The sequence below is a fragment of the Taudactylus pleione genome, unplaced genomic scaffold, assembly GCF_031769625.1.
Source record: "Taudactylus pleione unplaced genomic scaffold, aTauple2 ptg000019l, whole genome shotgun sequence".
Lineage (NCBI taxonomy): Eukaryota > Metazoa > Chordata > Amphibia > Anura > Myobatrachidae > Taudactylus > Taudactylus pleione.
In genome coordinates, this window is record NW_028284421.1 from 19,290,628 (window position 1) to 19,314,433 (window position 23,806).

The 23,806-nt window shown below is 42.5% G+C and overlaps 1 protein-coding gene across 1 annotated transcript; it reads left to right on the top strand.

The window, feature by feature from the left end:
* Positions 1–1,265: 1,265 nt before the first annotated feature.
* On the top strand, positions 1,266–23,520 carry NEIL1 (nei like DNA glycosylase 1). The gene is given in 11 exon segments (XM_088445775.1): positions 1,266–1,743; positions 4,021–4,444; positions 5,421–5,540; positions 8,305–8,368; positions 9,329–9,428; positions 9,618–9,742; positions 9,838–9,865; positions 10,739–10,794; positions 22,541–22,907; positions 22,910–22,948; positions 23,231–23,520. Coding segments are annotated over 10 exon segments (1,350 nt in total). The 5' UTR covers positions 1,266–1,743; positions 4,021–4,022; the 3' UTR covers positions 23,260–23,520.
* Positions 23,521–23,806: the final 286 nt, after the last annotated feature.

Genomic DNA, 23,806 nt, shown 5'->3' on the forward strand with positions numbered 1-23,806 from the left:
TTAATGTTTTTTAACAGTGATCTTATCGCCGCTAATCGAATACGGCCCTTGGGTGGAGTTTCAAAAATGTGAAAGACTTCTCCGATATGCTGTGGATGTAACTCTCAAGGACATCAGTTCTTTCCACCGCTGTCCCTGCTAAATGTCAATAGTGCATAGCTGGAAAAAGAACATTGAAAATGTTTGTGATCATTTAATTTCTTACCATTGGCGTATCTATAATGGGTGCAGGGTGTATGGTGCACACGGGCCCTGGTCCAGGGAGCGCCACACCGCACTCCCCGCACCAATATAATTATATTTACTTCTCCGGAGTCTCACATCGGCCAGTGCAGCAGACAGAAATTTGTGTATGCGCGGTAGACAAGTATCCGGGAACATAACGTGAGCATGCACTCTGACACAACTGTGCTGCCAGAGAGAGGGGAGGCATGGAGGCTGCATATGGGCCCCCTCTTCTTTTAAACTGCCCCTTTTTCTTAAGGTGCCCATACATCAGCGACTGTTTGTTGTGATCGGGCGATGCAATGGGAAATGCCGGTGTTTCCGGGTGGAAACACAGACCTCCCACCATCGATGTTCTGCGATCCGTCACCGGATCGCAGACATTTGTCATGTTAAATGTCGGCGATTTGATGATCATGATAATTTTTTGATTGCAATCGTCAAATCGGGAAAATCCAACATGTTGGATTTCTGCGATCCCGCAATGCCGGGTTGCAGCATCGCGGCAATCCATCGCTGATGGATGGGCCCCATCACACATTGCCCTTCTTATATATCATAGCCTCCAATGTGACCCCTTCCACCAGGTACAAATATCTCTGCTCCTGGACTTCACTCTCAGAGCCATAACTAGACTTTTTGGTTCCCTGTGCCAGAAAGAGCATTGGTGCCCCCCTAATTTTTCAAAGGGACATAATGCACCCAAAAAAGGGCCATGGCTTCATGGAAAAGGGCCAGGGAAGAGATAGGAGAGGCCGGGAGATGCTGGGGATGAAATAAGAGGAAGCTACAAGCAAGAATGATAATAAACAGAAATTTGACAGTCTCAATCAGCGCCCCCTGCAGTGCCCTGTGCGATGGCACCCACCGCACTACCCTAGCTACGGCCCTGTTCACTCTTAATTGATTATTGCTATCACCTGTGCTGAATCACCTTCTCCTCAATCAGTTCAACACAGGTGACTGCAATTATATATTAAGAGGGAAGTGCAGGACCAGAGCATTTTGTACCTGGTGGAAGAGGTCATGTTGGAGGGTCTGATATATCACAGTACATTCGGGGGTAATACACGATAATTTCTTATTGCCGCAAATAGTGTCGATAAGAATTTCTAATTATCAGGTCTGAAACCCGATACTTAGTAAATATACCTCTAAAAGTTGCAGATGACCCACTCAAAACAAACAACTACAATAATGTACAGTCGGTTGAAATAAAGACATTACTGAGGAAAATCTGTAAAAACCTGGATTGTCCATGGAAATAAAAGACAAGTGGCAGCTAAGCATAGCTATACCATTTCTCTTTCCACTATGTGCAAAATCCAATTCATGCAACAATAACTACATATTCCAGCATGCAAAGCGGTACACACCCGTGCCAGTATAAACCAATGGGAGAAGCATCGCTTAAAACGAAAGAATTACTAAGTAAAAAACAACAACAACGGTGAGTGAGCTGCCTGCCTGCAAGGTAGAAGTAACAGCGATAGTCAGTCAGCCTACTCGGGACAGCCGGTAAGTAACATCGCCTAGTTACAGGGAGTGAGAGATGCGTGCTGTGCTGCGTTACTGGGGAGGGGAGAGCCGCATGGCTGCTGCTGACTCTTATATAAGCTGCATAACTTAAATACAGTACATACAAGTCTACTTAGCTTTGTAATTATATTTTACACGTGTTTTCATTATAATATAACTTGGCTCTTCAGGTAAATAATAACATACGTACAGTTCAATTGTGTGATAAATATTTATTTCCATACAGTGATCACCAAACTGTGAGGTGCAGGTATGGGGTAGTTGGCACAGACAGAGCTAGTAAATAAATGGCAGGTTTGCAAAATATGTGATTATACAATGTGTGCGGGGTTACTAACAATATATTGTCATTCTCAGTTATGCTATAGCTGTAATATGCACCATTCATCTTATTTACTTAATTCTCTCATGTTAAGACAGGATTTGATATCGCAACAATTATTTCTTGCCATACCTTAATTCATGCTAGCAGCTGCAGCCTCCTTCACGTCCTCCAAATAGACTCCCTCTAGTGTTTAGGGTATAGGTTACAATGCACTATAAACTTTAGGCTTTTTCTTTTATCTTACTCTACCCTTGCGGTCACATCAGGAATGAATGGTTATACATAATTCATAACACTCTGCCAGTAGTTACTGACACTATTAACCACTTAACTGACGATTTTTCCAGCAAAACCAGTCTGAAATTGCCGGGTCCGGGGAGTCAGATGAGATCCGTCCTGCACATGTGTTTTTGAAGAGGACATTTGTTCTACACAACAGTCGCACCTTATGAGCTGAAGTACAACTGGTTGCATTTGTATCCCATCTGACCACGTCAGTTAAGTGGTTAAATGCAGGACCTACCTTAACACATGAATAATTATCATTTACATGCAGTTACCTAATCAGTACTTCCAAATTCCACTGGCAGGGAGCTGTGAGAAAATCCTACACTGTACGGCTTCAAATCTTGCCATGTTACAATTATCTGATAATACAGTTGCTTAATAGATCGACTTTCTTGTCAATGTGAAATACTGTGGGAGAAAATTTAAGGTGGGTATCCACTTGTAGATATACAAACGAGAGCACTATTACGACATTGCAAACGTGCTCTCGTTTGTATATCTAGTGATGTGCCTAGACTGAACGGTCACTTTCAGTCCCGGCACATCACTCATCCCCCCCGCACATGCTGAACCTGATGAGATCGTCAGGTTGACCAGCATGTACGGGCGATGTCGGATGTCAGAAGCGACCAGCGGGCACGCGCATCGCTGGTCGTTTCCGACCAAAACATGCACGATGCATGCGCGATTTGCAAGCGATTGCACGATGATGTCGTTATCGTGCAATCGCTTGGCTAAATCGCTAAGTGGATACCCCCCTTTATGCTATACCCATTAAAGACATTTATTTGAAATAATATTTCTGTACTAGTGCCTGGCATTTTTAATGATGCATTCTTGTATCTAATTTGCAGGACAGGGGATATGTGGAGACCTCAGTCTATATATTAAATACCTATTATAGTAGACAAGTGTACCTCCTAGGCTAACGATGAATCTGCTGTTTTCTCCCACATCTATCAGGATTACTACTACTTGCCAGGACATCATTGGGTTAATAGAAGGGTTAGCTGTAAACCCTAGCCATTTGTCTGTGTTGATCTAAAATCTGTAATTTATTAATCTAATTCACTACTGGAAGTGGTAAGTCACAACCAATACACAGAACTCCGACCAATAGTTGAACTGAGTTGGGTATGGGATCCTGACGGACAAGATGTCGACGGTCAGAATACAGACAGCGGCATCCCGACAGGATTAAGTAAGTATGCCTAACCCTCCCCCTAACCCTAATACTTACCGTCGTGATGTCAGGATTCTGGAGCCGGGATTTCAACTGCTTCGGGATTCCGGCGCTGGTATTCTGAACTACCATATTGAGCGGGGCACCACATTTTTGTATGGGGCCCTGAAATTGAATGCAAGAATCATTCCATTATACCATATAGGTTCTCAAAGTCTGTCCTCAGGACTGCAAACAGTGCATGTTTCCAAGTTTTCCTCACAGAATCACAAGTGAAATAATTAGCTCCACCTGTGGATCTTTTAAAATGGGTCAGTGAGTGATGAATACACCTGTGTACCTGCTGGGTGACCTGGAAAAGGTGAACTGTGTGGGGTCTTGAGGACCAAGTTTGAGAACCAGTGCAGTATACCTTTTATAGGTCCAGATTTCATACATTTTTGTTCCCTCCCTTTTTCAGACATGCCAGAGGCACCAGAACTACATCTTGCCAGTCTTTTTGTTAACAGAGTATGTACTGGGCAAGTCTTTGGGGGCAAGGTGGAGAAATCAGCGATTAGCAAAAATGCAGAGGTTCCATTTAGCTGCCTGGAATACACAATCAGCGCAGTGTCTCGAGGAAAAGAGGTGAAACTGATCCTCACCCCAGTGTCAGATGCTGCTGAAGCCGCCCACATCATAGTCAGATTTGGCATGTCTGGAAGTTTCAAGTTCACTGCAGAGGATGAAATCCATAAACATGCTCACCTGCGCTTCTACACCAAAAATGTTCCCCGGCAAGCTCTCTGCTTTGTGGACCCACGTCGCTTTGGAACCTGGGCGTATAATGCCCCATGGCAGCCAGATCGTGGTCCATGTGTGATGATGGAATATGAAAAGTTCAGGTGCATAATATATAGTATTATTGGAATACTAATGTGTGGTGGCCCTAGGGTTACCACCTTTTTACACAATCTCTGACATCCACACTTTCACCACTAATAGTAGCAGAGAATGCAGAGGAATGCAATGGATCTTTCTTTGCATTCCGGATCTCCTTCCTATAGGAGGCTCAAGTTCGGGGCTCAGCAAGTTAACTCCATCTAAAGATGGTGTTAGCCCTTGCAGTTATGCTCCGAAATCTCTTTTTGGAGCTTGATAAGTATAAACTAATATAAACAGTACAGATGTGTCCTTGCTCAACTAGCCTCAATACATCATGCAGCACGGTATGTCTGGTGTAAGTGAGCCGTCATGTTCCATGCAGCTCTGCTAGCGTCTGGCATCCTTTTTTTTTTTTTTTTCCGAAAATGTGTCTAAGTCGCTATGCAATGCGAATACTGTAGGAGCACCAGGAAACTGTGTGCTGACTAATTTGATATGTGACACTGGTATATCTGTGTGCGACTGTAAACTAAACAAATTGGCGTGGAAAAAAAGCTGTGGCTGCTGCATTCTAGCACTTCGAAAGCAGATTGCGATACAAAGTCACACACCTATATACAAGTGTCAAATCATAAGAAATTAATCAGTACAGTCTCCTGGTGTGTCCTAGTCGCATCGCATTGCGACTTAAGTGCATTTTTGCAAAAAATAGACTCCCGGCGCTAGCAGAGTCTTACGAGACCATGCACGCCGAGAAGGGCTGTTTAACGTGACTGCAGCAAAGACAAGTGAGGGCACATCTGTATTAAAAGAGAGATGACAGATGCGATTTATCGGCCGCAGGAGTGCGCATCTATCATCGTTCAGGGCCTATCCATTAGCAGATATAATGAACAATATATCGTTCATTTTATCTGCTAATGGATAGGCCCCTTATGTTGTTTGACTGATTTTCTGATTAGTTTTTTTATCTAATCTTTTTCACTTTAACTCCAGAGAGAAAGTTTTGAATAACTTGTCCGACAAGGCATTTAATAAGCCAATCTGTGAAGCTTTGCTGAACCAGAAGTACTTCAATGGTATTGGCAACTATCTGCGAGCTGAGATCCTGTTTCGGTGAGTAAATGTATATGTATCTACCCAACACAGTAATTTGTCCTTTTATGTAGGAAAATCTTTGTTGCTGACATAGTCAAACTTTAAAATCGATCAATGGGCCTGATTCGGAGATGGGCGCTAATGCGATTGCAGCTGTGATGTTGCACGGACCACAGCTCAGAAAATATGCTAATAGTTCCAAAGCTTACCTGAGCATAGGGACACCCACCGCTGCCTACTCATTAAGTCCGACGAAGCGTACCAAAGTAAGAATCCGTAACATTGACGCACACCAGCCATGCAGCCTTTGCAGCTAGTCTGACCTGTCAAATACAGCAGCTCTCCTGACATGCAGAGAGCTCTCATGCTGTGTATGATATCGCAATGGCTACCTTATGCACACCTATGAAACAGCGTTTAAATGGTAAGACACAACCTGCGTTTTTCTAACCACACCCCTGTTATCTCCCCCGAATGCTGGCTAACTGTCACTCACTTTGCGAATGGGTTCTCTGTGCTTGCAAAATCGCAAGATAATCGATGCGCGTGCACAGTGAGACTTTGGTGCTTGCGCAATATAAAAAAAAAAAAATCACTTGTTTTGCATAAAAATTGCCATTGCGAACATCACTGAATCAGGTGCTATGTCAGGACACTGCTCTGACTATAAAATCAAATAAACTATGCTTAAATAGCTACTCTAAATAGTCTAGTATCAATTCATAATCCTTTTTTAACAGGGAATTGCAACCAATGTATATTGAGTGAAGTTGTCTAAAGACCACATTCAATTTGAAAATTACACTACCACGCAAACCTTCTATTATATGGGTGGTGCAGTATACACTGGCTAAATTATTATGAACATCAGGTTTCTACTTTATAGACTATATACACTTTTTGCCCTTTAATACAGCTTGAATTCTTCTAGGCATGAATTCTACTAACTGTTAGTGTGATCTGTGGGCAATATTAGCCCAAATGCAATAAACTGCATCCCCCTAAAGTTGCCTCCACAGCTTGAGTCGTGATGGTACAAGAAGGTACCATGCTTTAGTCTTTTTTTCTCCATATCCTCACCTTACCATCTGCATGGTGTAATTGAAACCGTTTGTCAGACCACATGACCCGTCTCCAATCATTTACTGTCCAATTCCTGTGTTTATGAGCAAACTGGACGTGCTTCACCCTGTTTGTAGCAGAAACCAATAGCGTACGGCCAGCCCGCCTGCTTGTGTAGCCCATATGATGTAATGTGTGGATCAGATTATCCCTGATTCAGATTACCTTTAATTTGATGCACTGTTGTCCATCTGTGGGACTGAACAAGTCTGCCCAGTCTGTGTTCCGCTCAAGCATCAAGTAGCCGTTTACGACCATAGGTCTTGCGCTCAGACTCAGTTTGTTTGTTTTTTTTTTTTCATCTGCTGGTCAACCCTGTATACCCAAATTCTATTTTAGCAATATAAACAAGTACACAAACCAATAACTGTTTTAATTTACTTGAATTAGGATATAGATTCTTCAGAAATTGTTGAATCTTTAAACCTTTATTTAGTCCCAATATCCGAACACCTCAGATCCCTTATTCATACCTTACTAGAATAATAGGGTAAAATAGAACTCTTTAAGAAGTAGAACAGTAGTCCCTAAGAAACCTAATCGGTTAGAATTATACCACTTCTCCAATAAATAAATTGGTAGAAGAACTGTTACTTAAAGCTCACCCACAATCTTATTTTTCTCTGCAATCCAATATGGGGGACACTGCACACACAGAGGCAGGTGGACTCTGCACTTTTTGTGATACTGAGGTCCTGGAGCCACCATCCTAAAGCCTGGCAGACAAGGCGTTGGTGCCGGAGTGGGCTAACGTCATTTCAGGGCTGACTTGGTGAATTAATTGCTTGGAGGAAGTAAGTGCTTTGCTCCCGTGTACCCAGCCTGGACCCCGCTTCCACCCTCAGGAGGTGACTTGTTCTTCAGCGGAACCTGTCTGAGATTGGACTATAGAAAAGAGCCTTTCTAAGGTCTCTTCTTTTATGTACAAGTTGCTTGCATATATTCAGGGGCCTTGGATACTGAGGGATATATTTACTAAAGTGCGGGTTTTCAGACGTGGAGATGTTGCCCATAGCAGCCAAATAGATTCTGTTTAACATGTATCTAGTACCTTTTATAGAAGATAATAGCTTGAATCTGATTGTTTGCTATCGGCCACATCTCCACTTCTAAAAACCCGCACATTAGTGTATATAAAGAAGTGTCCACTGGCCTCTAGAGCTAGTTTTCCTGGGGACCCAGATTCTGTGGGTTCTTCATAAGAAGAGGATTAAACTTCTAGACCCTGACTGGGAAAATCAGACTGGTTGGGAGGAGGATTCTGCTGCTGTCATTGATGTACAAGATTTAGTTTCTGCTGTCCATCATGAAATGGACCATTCTTCTTTATATAAGCTACTCTGCTTTGGGGAGCAATCTGGCTTAAGCCGGATAAGACATTTTCCTTGTAGTTTCAGATTCACTTAAACCTTCTGCAGATGAGGACACTGAAGAGTAATGTATCACTCGCAAATAAAAAATTCCATTCAAAAGCAAACAAAAAAAAGTTCCAGTCTGTTAGATTCTGTATGTGTAAAATATTTCTGTCTGTCTCCATATGTTTTTATGTATGTCTCTCATCCTTTGTCTTTCTCTATTTAATTTCTTCTGTGATTGCTTTCAAAGATTGCATTGTGCCCTTCCATATTCATTCTTCAGCAGTCTCTTCTCTTCTTCCCAGAGCGCAGATTCCTCCATTTATGCCAGCTCGTGCTGTCCTGGAAACTGTGAAGCACCACGATCAGGTTAGACAAATATGTGTTTTTATGTTGTATATGATGTAGCGGCAAACTGATATTGGATTAATGAAATGTTTAATATAATATGTGGACTAATCCAGTTTATACTGGAAACCGTATAAGGGAATTAGACACAGAGTCTAGGGTAGGTAATAATCTCAGTAACTGTGAAACAGAAACAATGGCAAAATAAAGTCTAGTGTATCTTTCAATCAGCATGTGCATCAGATATGAGAGGTATTCTATAAAAACACAGAAATGCAAATATTTTATTTGTACTCCATGTTCTGTAATGTTTTACAACCACTCTCTACCACTCCCAGCTTCTATTATGCCATCAAGAACGAGTGTGATTAAGTTAATGTCTTCAGTTGTCTCTTTCCATTTGTTGTTTTTAATTTACCTGTCTCAGCCAACATAAAAGGGCCCTTATTGTTAGCCGCGGGGAGGAGGGTTAGGTTTAGGCAGCATAGCAGGGTTAGCGTTAAGTTTTTTGGGGGAGGGTTAGGCCTCCTAGAGGGGAGGGTTAGGCACCACTGCGGGGGGTTAGGCACTAACGGGTAGGGTTCGGGTGTGGGGTGGGGAGGGTTAAGCTACAAGAAGGGAGGGTTAGGGGGAGAAGGGGGGAGGGTAAGTGTACTTGCCTGACCCCTGTCAGGATACCAACCATTGGGGTGCTGATATCCGGTATTCTGACAGGAGGCATCCCGACAGCCGGCATTACATACTGATTCCAAAAAAAAGATGTGTCTATGATGTACAGTAGCTGTGTGGGAAGAGACCAAATATATTTAAAAAGCTTTTTTATTCCATTCAACATATTTGGTGTGTTCAGTGTTTTTTTTTCATTTTGATTCAATATGTGAGTGTTTGTTTAATTTGTACTTCTAAAAAAAAAAAAAAAACGTATCTGGGGTTATTTTTGGATGTTACATGCTGTGTCTTTAGGATCTTCTGTTTTTGCAGAATGATGACCTTACCCTCAGTAAGAAGATCAAAATCAAGAAGGAAAATCCTGATCTTCTGCAGCTCTGCCATTTGGTTCCCTTGGAAGTTGTAAAGTTAGGTATGTGGTGATACAAGCAATTCATTTGTATTACAGCTGGAAAGGGAGATTGTTACAGAGTTTTTTTTTTTTTTTTTTTTTTTTTATAAGCTAGTATAATAAACACATTTATAATATACTAGATCGGGTCATCAGTCCGAGCAATAATTAAGGTAATATACAATTTTCAATTCTCTTCTTTACTTTTAGGAGGTAAAGGTTATAACCCTGGACCTACAGATGATTATTCTATCTTACAAAAATGGTTTCAGTGTTACTATGTTCCTGGAATGAAATCTTTGAGAGACAGCAATGGGAGGACAATCTGGTTCCAGGTGGGATGTGTGAGATCAGTATGTAGTGGACAGAATGATGAATTTAGTAGCAGAGATGAGTTGTGACTTGTGGATTTCCCTTTATCTCATTGCAGGGAGATCCAGGTCCTCTTGCTCCGAAAGGTAAGTTAGTGTCCTATCTGTCCCGGCATTTACTGCACAGCTTTATGTTGTTAATGTCTGTCAGCGCTTGTCAACATTAATCTAAATGAACCTACTGTTCAGCCATTTTAGCATAGTTGGTGAACCACATTCCTTATTTTTTCTTTAGTCACATTCAGACCCATTCCCTTTGTGTAGCAAAGAGTGGAGGCTTTCCCCCTAAATTCCCATCTGTCCCTGATCATTGTTGCAGTGCTTTCAAACCTAGTGAAAAGCCAGGATTTAAAGTTTGAGAAATGGACAGCCCATATCTTTTCAGAACTGCTTTGGATAGAAATGTAGATATCTGCGGCATGCAGATGTAGCCGAGCACATCGGAGCATGGATGGCGCGACTCGCATGCCATAGACTTCAATGGGGAGAACGCCGGGCGCGCCTAGTCGCAGCCTGGCGAGAGCTCCGCTATGCCATGACGCTGTGTGCGTGCATCGCGGCAACGATGAGGACGGCTAGATCTGTATATCCAACCAGTAGGCTCATTCACTTGCACAGTTTGCAGTTTTTATCCTTTACATTGTTGCTGATTACACACATAGGTGATTGTCATATAACTCTGGAGGATCCTGAACAAATCACTACACAGTGTAAGTAACTAAAATGAGGTTGGGGTTTTCTTAAAATAGACAGCCTCTTTTAATGTATTTGTAACACCTCTTTCTCAATCTTTATAATTATTCCTCACCTCTAGTCTCACGATAATGTAGACCGCTGCAACGTGGCCATGGCTGTTCTCTAAATCAGTTCTCTTAATTCCACACGTTTCATACTATCTAGTGTACATAAGTAATCTCTTCGGGTATACTCTACTGAAATACTAACAACTCTATCTTTTAGAGAAAAAAGTACGAAAGCAAAACAAATCTGTGGCTATCGACTTAAAGCCAATCAAGGTACGTTTTGTAAGGTTTGGAATATATGCCTTGTGCATTGTCTGGTAGTTAGTAAAAAGAAGAAAAAAATATTTTACAGTTTAACTACAGCCAACAAATAGGTGTAGGTGTATTTTTGTAGTACAATAAGTGAATAAACTCCTTCAGAGACTACAATGTAATTGTAAAGTATAAATGCCCATCTATGAGATCAACAAGTAGGCAAGCACACTATTGGGAAATCAATCAAAGGTCAATTTCAATCAGATCTCTATTTACTTTTTTTTTTTTTTTTAAAGTAAATTGAAAATCTTCAATTGCTACATACAGTAAATTATTTAATCTACTAAAGGGAGCATTTTAATCTTTCCATTAAAATAAAAAATTACTCATATCTCAATTATAGAAATCATTGTAGAGCACGGAAAATATCTAGAAAAGTGTGATAAAAGAAAATGCTAACGTGGAAATACAAGTCCATGTAAGCCAGGGTATGCTGGAACAGTTCTGCAATAGTAATAGATTGTTTTACTCCGTACACTTACAATTGAAGAAATGAGGCAGAGAGAAGATAATACTGTATTGGAATAAAATGCAAAAACAATTAGTCTACATGAATATATGTAATTGTGTTCAATAGCCACAAAATGTATATCTTGTTTCTTTCAGAAACCTTTTGCTTTTCAGAATATACATTAATCTTTTCTTCTTCCAATCAGGGGGGGACACTGCGCCATGGGTTGCAAGAGTGAACCATAGGAGCAGGCACTTATTAAACTAAAACCTATTAAACCTTTTAGGACAGTAACTTCTCCCCTCTGCAACCCCTGATCGTCAGTATTTTTTAAGTGTCCATGGAAGCTTGTCTGTATGGCTGGGGCTGTAACTCTTGGTTCTTTTTTTGTCTTATAATTTTTTTTTTCCAGTTAGGCTGAGATCCAGCAGCTCTGAAGTTCCAGTGTTGTCACCGGCTTCTCCTGCCCACGTCTCCATTCAGGGGACCACATGGACCCTCGGCTGTTAACTGATTGTGTGGCCTCCGCCATCTTGGATGGGTTTCCTTGCCGCTCCTCTCTTCTCAGGAGGAGGGGCACGTGGTATCAGGATGCATAATCTGTTTTCCCTGGAGGGGAAGCATCATATCGTGGCAGAAAGAGAATTGGTTACTTTCCATCCTCTGTCTGTCCGATTTAAATTGAGGAGGCACGGAAATTTCGACCCATCATCAACCTCAAGTACCCCAACATCAGTCTGTGGTTAGATTGGTTCCTTATGGAATCCTTGGTCTGTGATCTCTGGCAGGAAGGCTTATGTGTTCCGTCAAATCCCCATTTGGGAGGAGCACCATGCGTTTCTCAGGTTCACTGTGGGGGGGGGGGCAGCATGGTTGGATACTGACTATCAAGAAGTCCCATCTGGTACCCTGTCAACACACTTCCTGTTTCTGAACGTGATCTTTGACACCAACCTTCATCGTGTGTTCCTTCTGATGGACAAGGTCTGTTCCCTTCAGGCTTTGGCACAGAGGATTCTGGCACTGGACCTCCCATCGGTCCTGTTATGCATGCAATTGCGGGGAAAGATGGTCTCAACTCTCGAGACCATACAGTATGCCCAGTTCTACATCTGGGAGTTTTAGTGGTAGATTGTGCAGAGTTGGTTAGAGTCCAATGATCGACTGGAGTCTCAGCTACTCAGCCTTTTCGTTGTGTGCACATGTCAGTCATCCCTGAATTGGTTGATTACTGAAAATCTTGGCAGGGGTAGGTGTCTGGCCTCTTCATCCTGGGTCATTGTGACCACAAATACCAGCCTTCTGGATTTGTATAGGATATCCATGCTTTATGATGTGAATAAGCGTGGTTGTCCAGCATAAAGCAGACTATTGTAAGGTAGATCCTCTAAGCTTTACCAGGGCAGTGTTGTGCTTCCTGGATTGCTCAGCCTTCTGCAGAGCAGTAGCATGTGTCCTCTATTCATGCGTTCACCAAATTATAGTAATTTTTTTCTAATTTTTGCATTCAGGGATGCCCATTTTGGATGGAAGGTTTTGCGTTCAGGCTGTCTGAGCATACCTTTCCCTAGGGGCAGCTTTTGAACATCAAATGGTCCAGTGTCCTCCAGATTGGAAGGAGAAAATGGGATTTTTGTACCTACCATTAAATCCCTTTCTCTGATTCCATCTGGGTGGCACTGCATTCCCTCCCTTACGCTTAGCTTTTGTTCTTGGGCTGGTTCTTGCTGGTTTGTGAGTTGCACTGTATTGTTTACCCTTGCTTTAGGGATACTTTTGAATTTGTTCTGATGACCAGGGATTGCAGAAGGAAGGAGCTACTGTCCTAAAGGTATACTAGTCTAATAAGTGCCAGCTTCTACAGTGCCCTCAAGAAACCTATGGTCCAGTGTTCCCCAGATGAAGGGATTTAACGGTAAGTACAAATATCCCTCTTGACACTGCAAATAAAATATACCCAAAATGGCTGGTGGTGTGTTTTTTTTTTTTTTTTTTATCTGGTATGCACATTCCTGCGGCTTGGCTGGTCCTATCTTTGTTTAGTTTACCTGTCATCATTATCAATGTGCACTTGGACTAGCCCTATACAATAGTGCAAAAGCTCTGTTTGAAAACATCCATACTTACACTTCAACGCAAATCTATGTAGTCCCCGGTTCAATGGACACTCCCTTTGTGAACATTGGGCCTGATTCAGACCCGGTCGCAAGCGCTGAGCGCTCGCAACTGGGTCGATGGTCCCCAGAGCGCACGACTGAGCCGGCTCCGTCGTGCGCATGCGCGAGACCCGGATAGCGACAGGTAATCCGTCGCTCCGGGTCTTGCACCAAATGGGGCGTGCTGTCGATGTTGAGTGACAGCACACCCCCTTTGGTGGGCGGGCCGGGGGGGGTGGCTGCCCAGACGGAGGCGTTCCCATGAGAGCGCCTACCGTTTGGGGGCGGCCCCACTGACATCACAAGTGATGTCCCACTGTGATGTCAGTGGGAGAGCTTTCGGCTCTGTTTGAGCCGAAAGCTCTCTGGGGCTATAGGCCACGAGACCCTACCACAAGGGTCTCGTTGCAAGCCCGATGGTCTTGACCATCGCGACCATCATCCTGGCCGCTCGCATTAGCTGTGGGTGGCAACCCACAGCAATGCGAGCGGCCAGGAGGCCCTCCATGAAAAAAAAAAAAAGTTACGCCCTGATTCAGAACGAGCGCTCTGTCAGAGCGTCCGGCTCTGAATCAGGGCCATTGTCCACTTGAGAGTGTCCAGTTATAGCAGCAAGTGGAGAGCCGACTGAACTACTTAAAACTCAGCATTGTCTGTACTTGCATACACTAGATTTCAGAGCATGCACAACAATATGGTAGCACAAGAACATACTGTAACATTTGAAGACCTGAAAAATATTTTGTGTAGTGTCATTTGTAATTGTCTAGTGACCACATGGAAAGGGGAGAGGGAGAGCGTTTTTTTCCCCTCCTGTTTACACCACTTGTGCGTATATGTGTGTGTGTGTGTGTGTGTGTGTGTGTGTATATATATATATATATATATAACACTGTTCAAGGGTAGCACTCCCAACTCATGAAATGTAAACACTGTACGGTGCCCTCCTAGGTGTCCCACGGCGGGGATCCAACATACCTACAATGGAAGGCGGCACTCGTCAACACACACACCAAGTCACAGCCGGTAGATAATTTCAACGTTGCGAGATCTTTATTGTCTCGTCATCAGGATAAAGAAAGTACAAACACACTGACCTTAAATACCTTCACCATCACCTCGTGCACTGCCGGGCAGCGACACCCCCGGAAGACGCTCTGAAATGACGTCATCCACAGGAGTCACGTTGCCCAGACAACCAAAATCTGTGGCATAACAACAAAAAGGACGCTCATATTACATAAAACATAAAAACAGGAATCAGAGTGCAAAACTGGCAAAACATTATAGAAAATATCAATTACATCATAAACCTCTCCATATTAAATACTCTAATAAAACACATACCCGGGAACACATTTGGCTGTCCCAACTATGGTCCACATTTAAATTCTTGCACTAGCCCATAACACTGAATGAACATGAACAGACCCAACAGTATGTACTAATGAAAACAATGTAATCCCATACTCTCGTTCAAACCTCTGGGTGATAAAGTGCCTAATTTGTGAATCCAACGGGATTCACAACGCAACAGTTTACCTGCACGGTCACCCCGTCTAATGGAGTCTGGAATGTGATCAATAAGAATAAATCGAAAAGTGGACAGACCATGACCCGCATGCAAAAAGTGTCTGGCCACGGGCTGATCACTACGTCCACTCTCTATAGCCAATTTAATGGCCGAGCGATGTATGGCCATCCTCTCTCTGATCGTTCTCTCAGTTTTACCCACATAACTGAGTCCGCAAGGTACAGATATTACAAATTTAAATGTTAAACAAAATTTGCCCCTCAATTTTCTGTCCCTTAAACCGGGTTGTTTTAGATGCCATAATTGTTTAACCTGTAGGTATATGAATGTCTGGTCCACGTTTAGACATCCTTTAAGCGGTCAAAGTCTTAGGATTAAGCATCGATTGACTTGTTTAACAAGATTTGTAATATACCTCATAACCTGTCCTTGCGGACTCAGTTATGTGGGTAAAACTGAGAGAACTATCAGAGAGAGGATGGCCATACATCGCTCGGCCATTAAATTGGCTATAGAGAGTGGACGTAGTGATCAGCCCGTGGCCAGACATTTTTTGCATGCGGGTCATGGTCTGTCCACTTTTCGATTTATTCTTATTGATCACATTCCAGACTCCATTAGACGGGGTGACCGTGCAGGTAAACTGTTGCGTTGTGAATCCCGTTGGATTCACAAATTAGGCACTTTATCACCCAGAGGTTTGAACGAGAGTATGGGATTACATGGTTTTCATTAGTACATACTGTTGGGTCTGTTCATGTTCATTCAGTGTTATGGGCTAGTGCAAGAATTGAAATGTGGACCATAGTTGGGACAGCCAAATGTGTTCCCGGGTATGTGTTTTATTAGAGTATTTAATATGGAGAGGTTTATGATGTAATTGATATTTTCTATAATGTTTTGCCAGTTTTGCACTCTGATTCCTGTTTTTATGTTTTATGTAATATGAGCGTCCTTTTTGTTGTTATGCCACAGATTATGGTTGTCTGGGCAACGTGACTCCTGTGGATGACGTCATTTCAGAGCGTCTTCCGGGGGTGTCGCTGCCCGGCAGTGCACGAGGTGATGGTGAAGGTATTTAAGGGCAGTGTGTTTGTACTTTGTTTATCCTGATGACGAGACAATAAAGATCTCGAAACGTTGAAATTATCTACCGGCTGTGACCTGGTGTGTGTTGACGAGTGCCGCCTTCCATTGTGTGTGTGTGTGTGTGTGTGTGTGTGTGTGTGTGTATATATGTATGTATGTGTATATAATATATATATATATAATATATATCACACTCCAGTATGGTCCGGCACTCACATAACATAGAAGATATCCTTGCTTGGTGCCCTCGTCATGCAATCAGCAACAAACATATACCAAAGGATGCAGCACTCAAAGCTTGTTGAAATAAACTGCAAGCACGGTGAAAAATATTCGACGTTCTTATTAGAATTTCGTCAGGAATAACAAAACAAGCAATAAACACCTTAGCTTGTTTACAATTATCAGGTTTATGTCCTATAAATATAGTATCTAAATGTTGATATTTGTACAATATTGTTTGTTTTAAGCATATGTACTTTGATATTAAGGGAAATTTTTATATACCACTTGATTTGTTACTTGGATCCTTTATTATGTATTATAACCTGTCTGTGTATAATATTTCACAGAGTATTGTATGGGTGGTTTCCACGGTGATGGGTGTCATTCGACGTGCGTCGCGCTGACGTCATTCTGGCGCGCCTTCCTGGTCCGGGGTTCTGGTGGATGGCAGCCAGTCACAATGTGTGGTGTGGTATAAGGTAAGGTGTTTTTTTTACTTGTTTTGTTATTCCTGACGAAATTCTAATAAGAATGAAACGTTGAATATTTTTCACCGTGCTTGCAGTTTCTTTCAACAAGCTTTGAGTGCCGCATCCTTTGGTATATAAATATAGATAGATCTATCTATCTAGTATAATATTTTATACTAGATGGAGTACCCGGCGTTGCCCGGGATTTTAAGAATGTTTGTTTACACATCATCCTCCAACCAACCTCTCCTTAGGCAGGCCTCATGAATAGTGTGCCAAACTTCCCATCAACAGTCCTAAGGTCTTAAAAGGAAGTAGGACCTGTAACGGTGTAATACAAACTTTGGAGATAGCAGCATTCAAAATTTGTAGGATGTACAGTGTAAACACGGCCAAGAGCTTCTGTTGCTCTGATACCAGGATGACAATCTACAGCAACTCCCTGTTTTCTGCGCAGAAAAACTTTGGGAGAAGCATTCCATGTGTAATATTTTGGCAGCTCACAGTACAGCAGGGTCCTTGCAAAGTCATCATTTTGACACAGTTGAAAGAAAGCATTAAATGTTGTTGCGTAATTTGGTATAGTCAGAGAGCTGAGAATGCTGGCAAAGCCTGCTAAAGCTGTCTTTGATAATAAACATTAAGATCATGACAACACAAAACGCTTGCTCCGAGGCCCTACCCATATACCGTGAGGCCCCACAATGAGAGTCTAGCAAAAATTGTGGATTTAAATTAATTAAAAAATTAACAGTAATTTAGATTTAAAATATTTTTTTAGTTGCCTCCACTGTGTTTTAATAAGCTCGTATGTAAAATGTCACGATCTTCGCTTGTAAACTGTGGATTTCTATTGAAAAACAGAAGGACAAATTTTCACTTTGATATAGTATAGAAGATAGAAAAGAAATAATAGTAAATAAGCTAAATCCGTCCCTGACCTGTAGAGGGCGCATGCTATGCAAAAATGTAGATTTCAAATGTTTTTAGTTGCCACCGCCGTGTTTTAATACTCTCGTATGTAAAATTTCACAACCGTGGCTTGTAAACTGTGGATTTGTATAGAAAGACAGGACAAATTTTCGCTTTTATATAGTGTGTGTGTATGTATGTGTATATAATATATATATATATATATATATATATATATATATATATATATATATATAAAAAAATTTTGGGGGTAATATTAGAGGTGTGCACTGGCCACTTTTCGTATTTTGGGTCTGGATTGTTATTGCTAAAACCACCCTTCCGGGTTTTGTGTGGTTGTTCTATTTTTTTTTTTATTTTTTTTTTGTTCCTATGCTATTATTAACCTCAATAACATTAATTTCCAGTCTATTCTGAACACCTCACAATATTGTTTTAGGCCAAAAGGTTGCACAGAGGTAGCTGGATGACTATGCTAAGTGACACAGGTGGGCGGCACAAACACTTGGCCCATTTAGGGGTGGCACTGCAGTGGCAGACAGAATGGCAGTTTGAAAAACTAGGCCCCAAAGAGTACATACTGCAAACAACAAAAAGAGGTAAAAGATGGAATTGTCCTTTGGGCCCTCCCACCCACCCTTATGTTGTATAAACAGGACATGCACACTTTAACAAACCAATCATTTCAGGGACAGGGTCTGCCACACAACTGGCTGAAATAATTGGTTTGTTTTGCCTTACAAAACAAGCTGGCAATTAATCTGTCCCTGCACAAACTGGCTCTACAGAGGCAAGATGTCCTCATCCTCATCCACCGATTCCTCACCTTCGTCAGTGTTGTGTACAACCTCATCCTCAGAGTATTAATTCGTCCCCGCTGGAATCCACCACCACAGGTTCCTCTGTACTTTCTGGAGGTTGTTCTTCCCAGAAGAATTGATAATTAATTTTGATGAACATCATCTTCTCCACATTTTGTGGAAGCAACCTCCTACGCCTTTTGCTGACAAGGTTCCCAGCTGCACTAAAAACTCTTTCGGAGTACACACTGGAGGGGGGCAACTTAGGTAAAAATAGAGCCAGTTTGTACAGGGGCCTCCAAGTTGCCTCTTTTTCCTGCCAGTACAGGTACTGACGTGCCTACTTGGATGCTGTCACCGATGTAATCCTCCACCATTCTGTCAATGGTGACAGTATTATATGCAGTGACAGTAGACATGTCAGAAATTGTTGCCAGGTCCTTCAGTCCGGACCAGATGTCCAAACTTGGTCCTTTCTGCCCTGCATCAGCGCCAGTGGGTTGCTTAGGATACCCAAGCTGTTTCCTGGCAGCCCCAGTTGCATGAGAAAATGAAGGAGCTGATGCCGTGTCACCTTCAGCTGACCGTGTTTTCACCAGCAGGTCTTTGCACCTCTGCAGGCTTGTGTCCGCCATACAGAGAGACTCCACGTAGGCTTTAAACCTAGGATCGAGCACGGTGGCCAAAATGTAGTGGTCTGATTGCAACAGGTTGACCACCCTCAAATCCTGGTAAAGCGAATGAAGGGCTTCATCCACAAGTCCCACATACAGAGCGGAATCGCTCTGTCTTAGCTCCTCCTTCACTTTCTCCAGCTGCTTCTGCAAAAGCCTGATGAGGGGAATAACCTGACTCAAACTAGCAGTGTCTGAACTGACTTCATGTGTGGCAAGTTCAAAGGGCTGGAGAACCTTGCACCAACACGGAAATCATTCTCCACTGTGCTTGAGTCAGGTGCATACCCCCTTCTTTGCCTATGTCATAGGTGGATGTATAGGCTTGAATGGCCTTTTGCTGCTCCTCCATCCTCTGAAGCATATAGAGGGTTTAGTTCCACTGCATCACAACCTCTTGCTTTAGGTGATGGCAGGGCAGGTTCAAGAGTGTTTGCTGGCACTCCAGTCTTCGGCACGCAGTTGCTGAATGGTGAAAGCGGTCAGAAATTTCATTTTTCAAAAAATTCTGCACTACCAAATTTGTGTGAGAAAAACATGGGGAGTGCTGGAATGTGCCCAGATGTAATGCCCGCACAATATTGGTGGCATTGTGAGATATCACAAATCCCCAGAAGAGTCTAAGTGGGATAAGCCATTGGGCGATGATTTCCCTCAGTTTCTCTAAGAGGTTGTCGGCGGTGTGCATCTTACTGAAACCGGTGATACACAGCGTAGCCTGCCTTGGAATGAGCTGGTGTTTCTGAGATGCTGCTACTGGTGATGCTGCTGTTGTTGCTGCGTAAGGTGATACATCTACCCAGTGGGCTTTTAGTCATATAGTCCTTAGTCTGCCCTGTTCCACTTGTCCACATGTCCGTGGTTAATTGGACATTGGGTACAACCGCATTTTTTAGGACACTGAGGACACTTTTTCTGACTTCTCTGTACATTCCCGGTATCACCTGCCTAGTGAAGTGGAATCTAGATGGGATTTGGTACCGGGAGACACTACCTCCATTAATTGTCTAAATCCCACTGCACTAATGGCGGATACCGGATGCGCATCTAACACCAACATAGCTGTCAAGGCCTCAGTTATCCGCTTTGCAACAGGATGACTGCTGTCGTACTTCATCCTTCTCGCTAAGGACTATTGGAGGGTCAATTGCTTAGTAAAAGAAGTAGTGGTGTTCCAACTTCCTCTCTGGGATGATGAACGACTCCCAGCAGCAGTAGGCGTAGCAATGCAGGATCTTCCGGAGGAATCCTGGATAGGAGAGTCAGTCATGCCAGTGACATGGCCTGCAGGACTACTTCCGATCCTGACTGAGGAGGGAGTTGACGGTGTGGTTTGCAGTTGCTTGGATACAACAGGACAAAGGGATTTAGGTGTCCCTGGACTGCTTTTGGTCTTAGCCACAGTTTCTGAACTTGGCAGTAACTTTTTATGAACGCGCTGCAGGTGACGTATAAGGGAGGATGTTCCTAGGTGGTTAACGTCCCTACCCCTACTTATTTCACCTTTACATATGGTACATATGGCAAGACAGTTGTTGTCCGGATTTGGATAGAAATATTGCCAGACCAAAGAGGTGGAATGTTTGACCTTCTGCCCAGGCATGACCGTGATGGGCTTTTTCATCCCACGGACAACAACTTTCTCTTGGTGCCTGATTTAAACCAAACCACATCACCATCAGAATCTTCCTCGTCAACTTCCTCCTCAGAGCCAGCTACACCAATATCCTCATCCTGTTGTACTTCAGCAGTGACATCTTCAATTTTGAATATCAGCAACTGGACTGTGGGTGCTCCTTCCATCACTTGCAGAGGGCGTGCAAATGGTGGAAGGAGCCACCTCTTACCGTTCAGTGTTGGGAAGGTCAGGCATCACAACCGCCGCCACACTTGGACTCTCCTTGGGGATTTTTGATATCTTCTTAGAACACACAGTTCTTTGCTGTGCTTTTGCCAGCTTAACTCGTTTTATTTTTCTAGAGGGAGGAGGAGGGCTTCCATCGTCATGTGAAGCTGAACCACTAGTCATGAACATAGGGAAGGGACTTGGCCGTTCTTTGCTACTCCGTGTCATAAATGGCATATTGACAAGTTTACGTTTCTCCTCAGACTATTTAATTTTTTTGGGGTCATTTTACTGAACTTTTGGCTTTTTAGATGCCCTCTACTATGACATTGGGCATCGGCCTTGGCAGACAACGTTGATGGCATTTCATCGTCTGTCATGACTAGTGGCAGCAGCTTCAGCTCTAGGAGGAAGTGGCTCTTGATCTTCCCCTATTTTATCCTCAATTTTTGTCCTCCATAAAATAATGCACTCCATAAAAATAATGGAGTGAATCACCCCTGTAAAAATTAGTTTGATGAAGGGCAGTGGACAGCCCCTGTAAAAATTTGTTAGATTATGAAGGGCAGCGTACAACCCAACAGCCTCTGTAAAAATTATTTTTATTTTTGGTCAGTAGCCCCTTGACAGGAGCACAGCACCCCTGCGCACCTACCTATGCTGATGACAGGTGTGGCTGCCGCGCACAGAAAAAAAAAAATACATAATTTTTTTTTAACACTGGTGGCAGGTGAAGAGAGCACCCCTGAAGGACGAGCACCCCCTGAACTCAGCACTACAGTCAGCCATCCAGCCCTTATGGACAGGAAACAGCCATCCCATATGTATATGGACAACAGTAGCCAGCCAGCATCAGTAGCAGCCCCCCCCCTCTTCACAGTAGTCAGCCAGTACAGTATGTAATGTATTATATGTATCCCACAACAGTACTAGTAGTAGCCAACAGCTCCCAGCTCCCTCCCTCTGCACGCTCCGCAGCCGGAATGAAAAATGGCGGCGATCCCGGAACCTTTTTATAGAATCCAAAACCCGCGAGAATCCGACAGCGGGATAATGAGGTTTTGCTTCGTTCCGGGAACAGAGTCTGGTGGGAAAACCCGAGTCAGGCTCTGTTCCCGGCACGGATCGTTCAGATTTCAGAAATCCGAACCAGCTCATCCCTAATAATAATAATAATAATAAAAAAAAAAAAAGATTTATATATAAAAAAAACTGGGTTAAAGAAATACTGTAACTTAACTTTTATGAAGCTTGATTTCAGGTAGAATGTGTGGATTTTACCTTGTTTTGTAAACCACAATAGATGCAAGCTGTTGGTCGTTATATCTAACTTCAGGTTATGAGATGTAGCTAAATGCTATGCACAGAATACACTAGTTGGCTATCCTGCCATCAGTTTTCCTTCTTATTACAAACGCACTTCGCACCAGTTTATCCAAAATGTCTGTCTCTTACAGATGTTATGTAAGTATTAATTAAATGAAGCAGAAGAAGCATCATTTGTAATAGTGTTTTTGAATTGTTAGGACGAGAAGACAGCATCCAAAAGAAAAGCAAGCGGGGACAAACCAACAACTGTGAAAAAGGGACGGAAGAAGGAAGTAAAGTCTGAACCAAAAGAAGAAGAGGATGCGGCAGCAGGAAAGAAGATGGGAAAGAAAACCCAAAATGTTGTGGGAGAAGAGAAAACCATTAAAAAGCAAGAAAGAGCAAAGAGAGTACAGAGAGGCAAGAGAGCAGAAGAAACTGAAAGGAAGATCAGTAGAAGACCGTCCCATCGAGCCCTGGCACTGAACACTCCATCAAGAAGAGGCAAAGCTGCGCTATCACAGCCAGAGAATGTCCTTACTCCTAAACCCCGAAGACTTAGATCCAGCACGAGCCTCCCGCCACAAACTCTCCAAAGTTAAAGCCGAGAACAAAGAGAATATCTGGTAAGTGCTTTAAAAAGAGTACCTTTGCAATTCACCAAAGAGATATTGGGCTACATTTATTGTGTGGAGGCTTTTGCAAGCCAACAATTCTCGGTGGTTTTAACAACAACATTTAAAATTGTAGTAATCTTAAATGTAAAACCAGGCATGTTTCAATATTATTACTAGTAAACCTTACCCTTTTGTGTTTTCGAAAATCCACAGTGGGAATATTTTAAAACCAATGTGAACTAGCACACACTATAATGCCACAATTATAACATTATATATTTTTATCCTTAGCGGTACGTGTGACGGAACAGAAGTCGTAAAGGAGCAGCCGTACAAGCTTGTTGCTGATATTACACTTTGAGGCTCAGCTGTATGTTATACCATTTGTCATAGAAATTAACTGTAGCTTTTTACTTGTTGGTCTTTTGTAATAAAATATCTAATTTTGTATATGCAATTTTATAAATGTAATGGCACTTTTTAAAATGAAAATACTGTGTTTTCTTTTTTAATTCAAATATATAAGAAATGTCTTAAAATATGTACATCTTTAGGGTTCAATAAAATCCATTTTGGTTTGATATTGGTGTCCACAATTCAATATCACTTGATTTTTGTGGTACATTCTAAATCCAGATAGTGGCCAATTAAATGGAAGCCCCAATATAAACTCACTTACGTTGTCACTGCGTCTGCCAATGTCTGATTGTGCAGGTGTAATGCAGCATCAGCCATCCACATCTATCACATGGCTGTCTCAGTCACCAGATCTGACCCAACGGATATATGAAAAACCTCAATGTCCTGCTCCTCAGATCATTAGTCCCTAAAAATAGTAAACCTAAATCTTTATTGATATTGAATGTG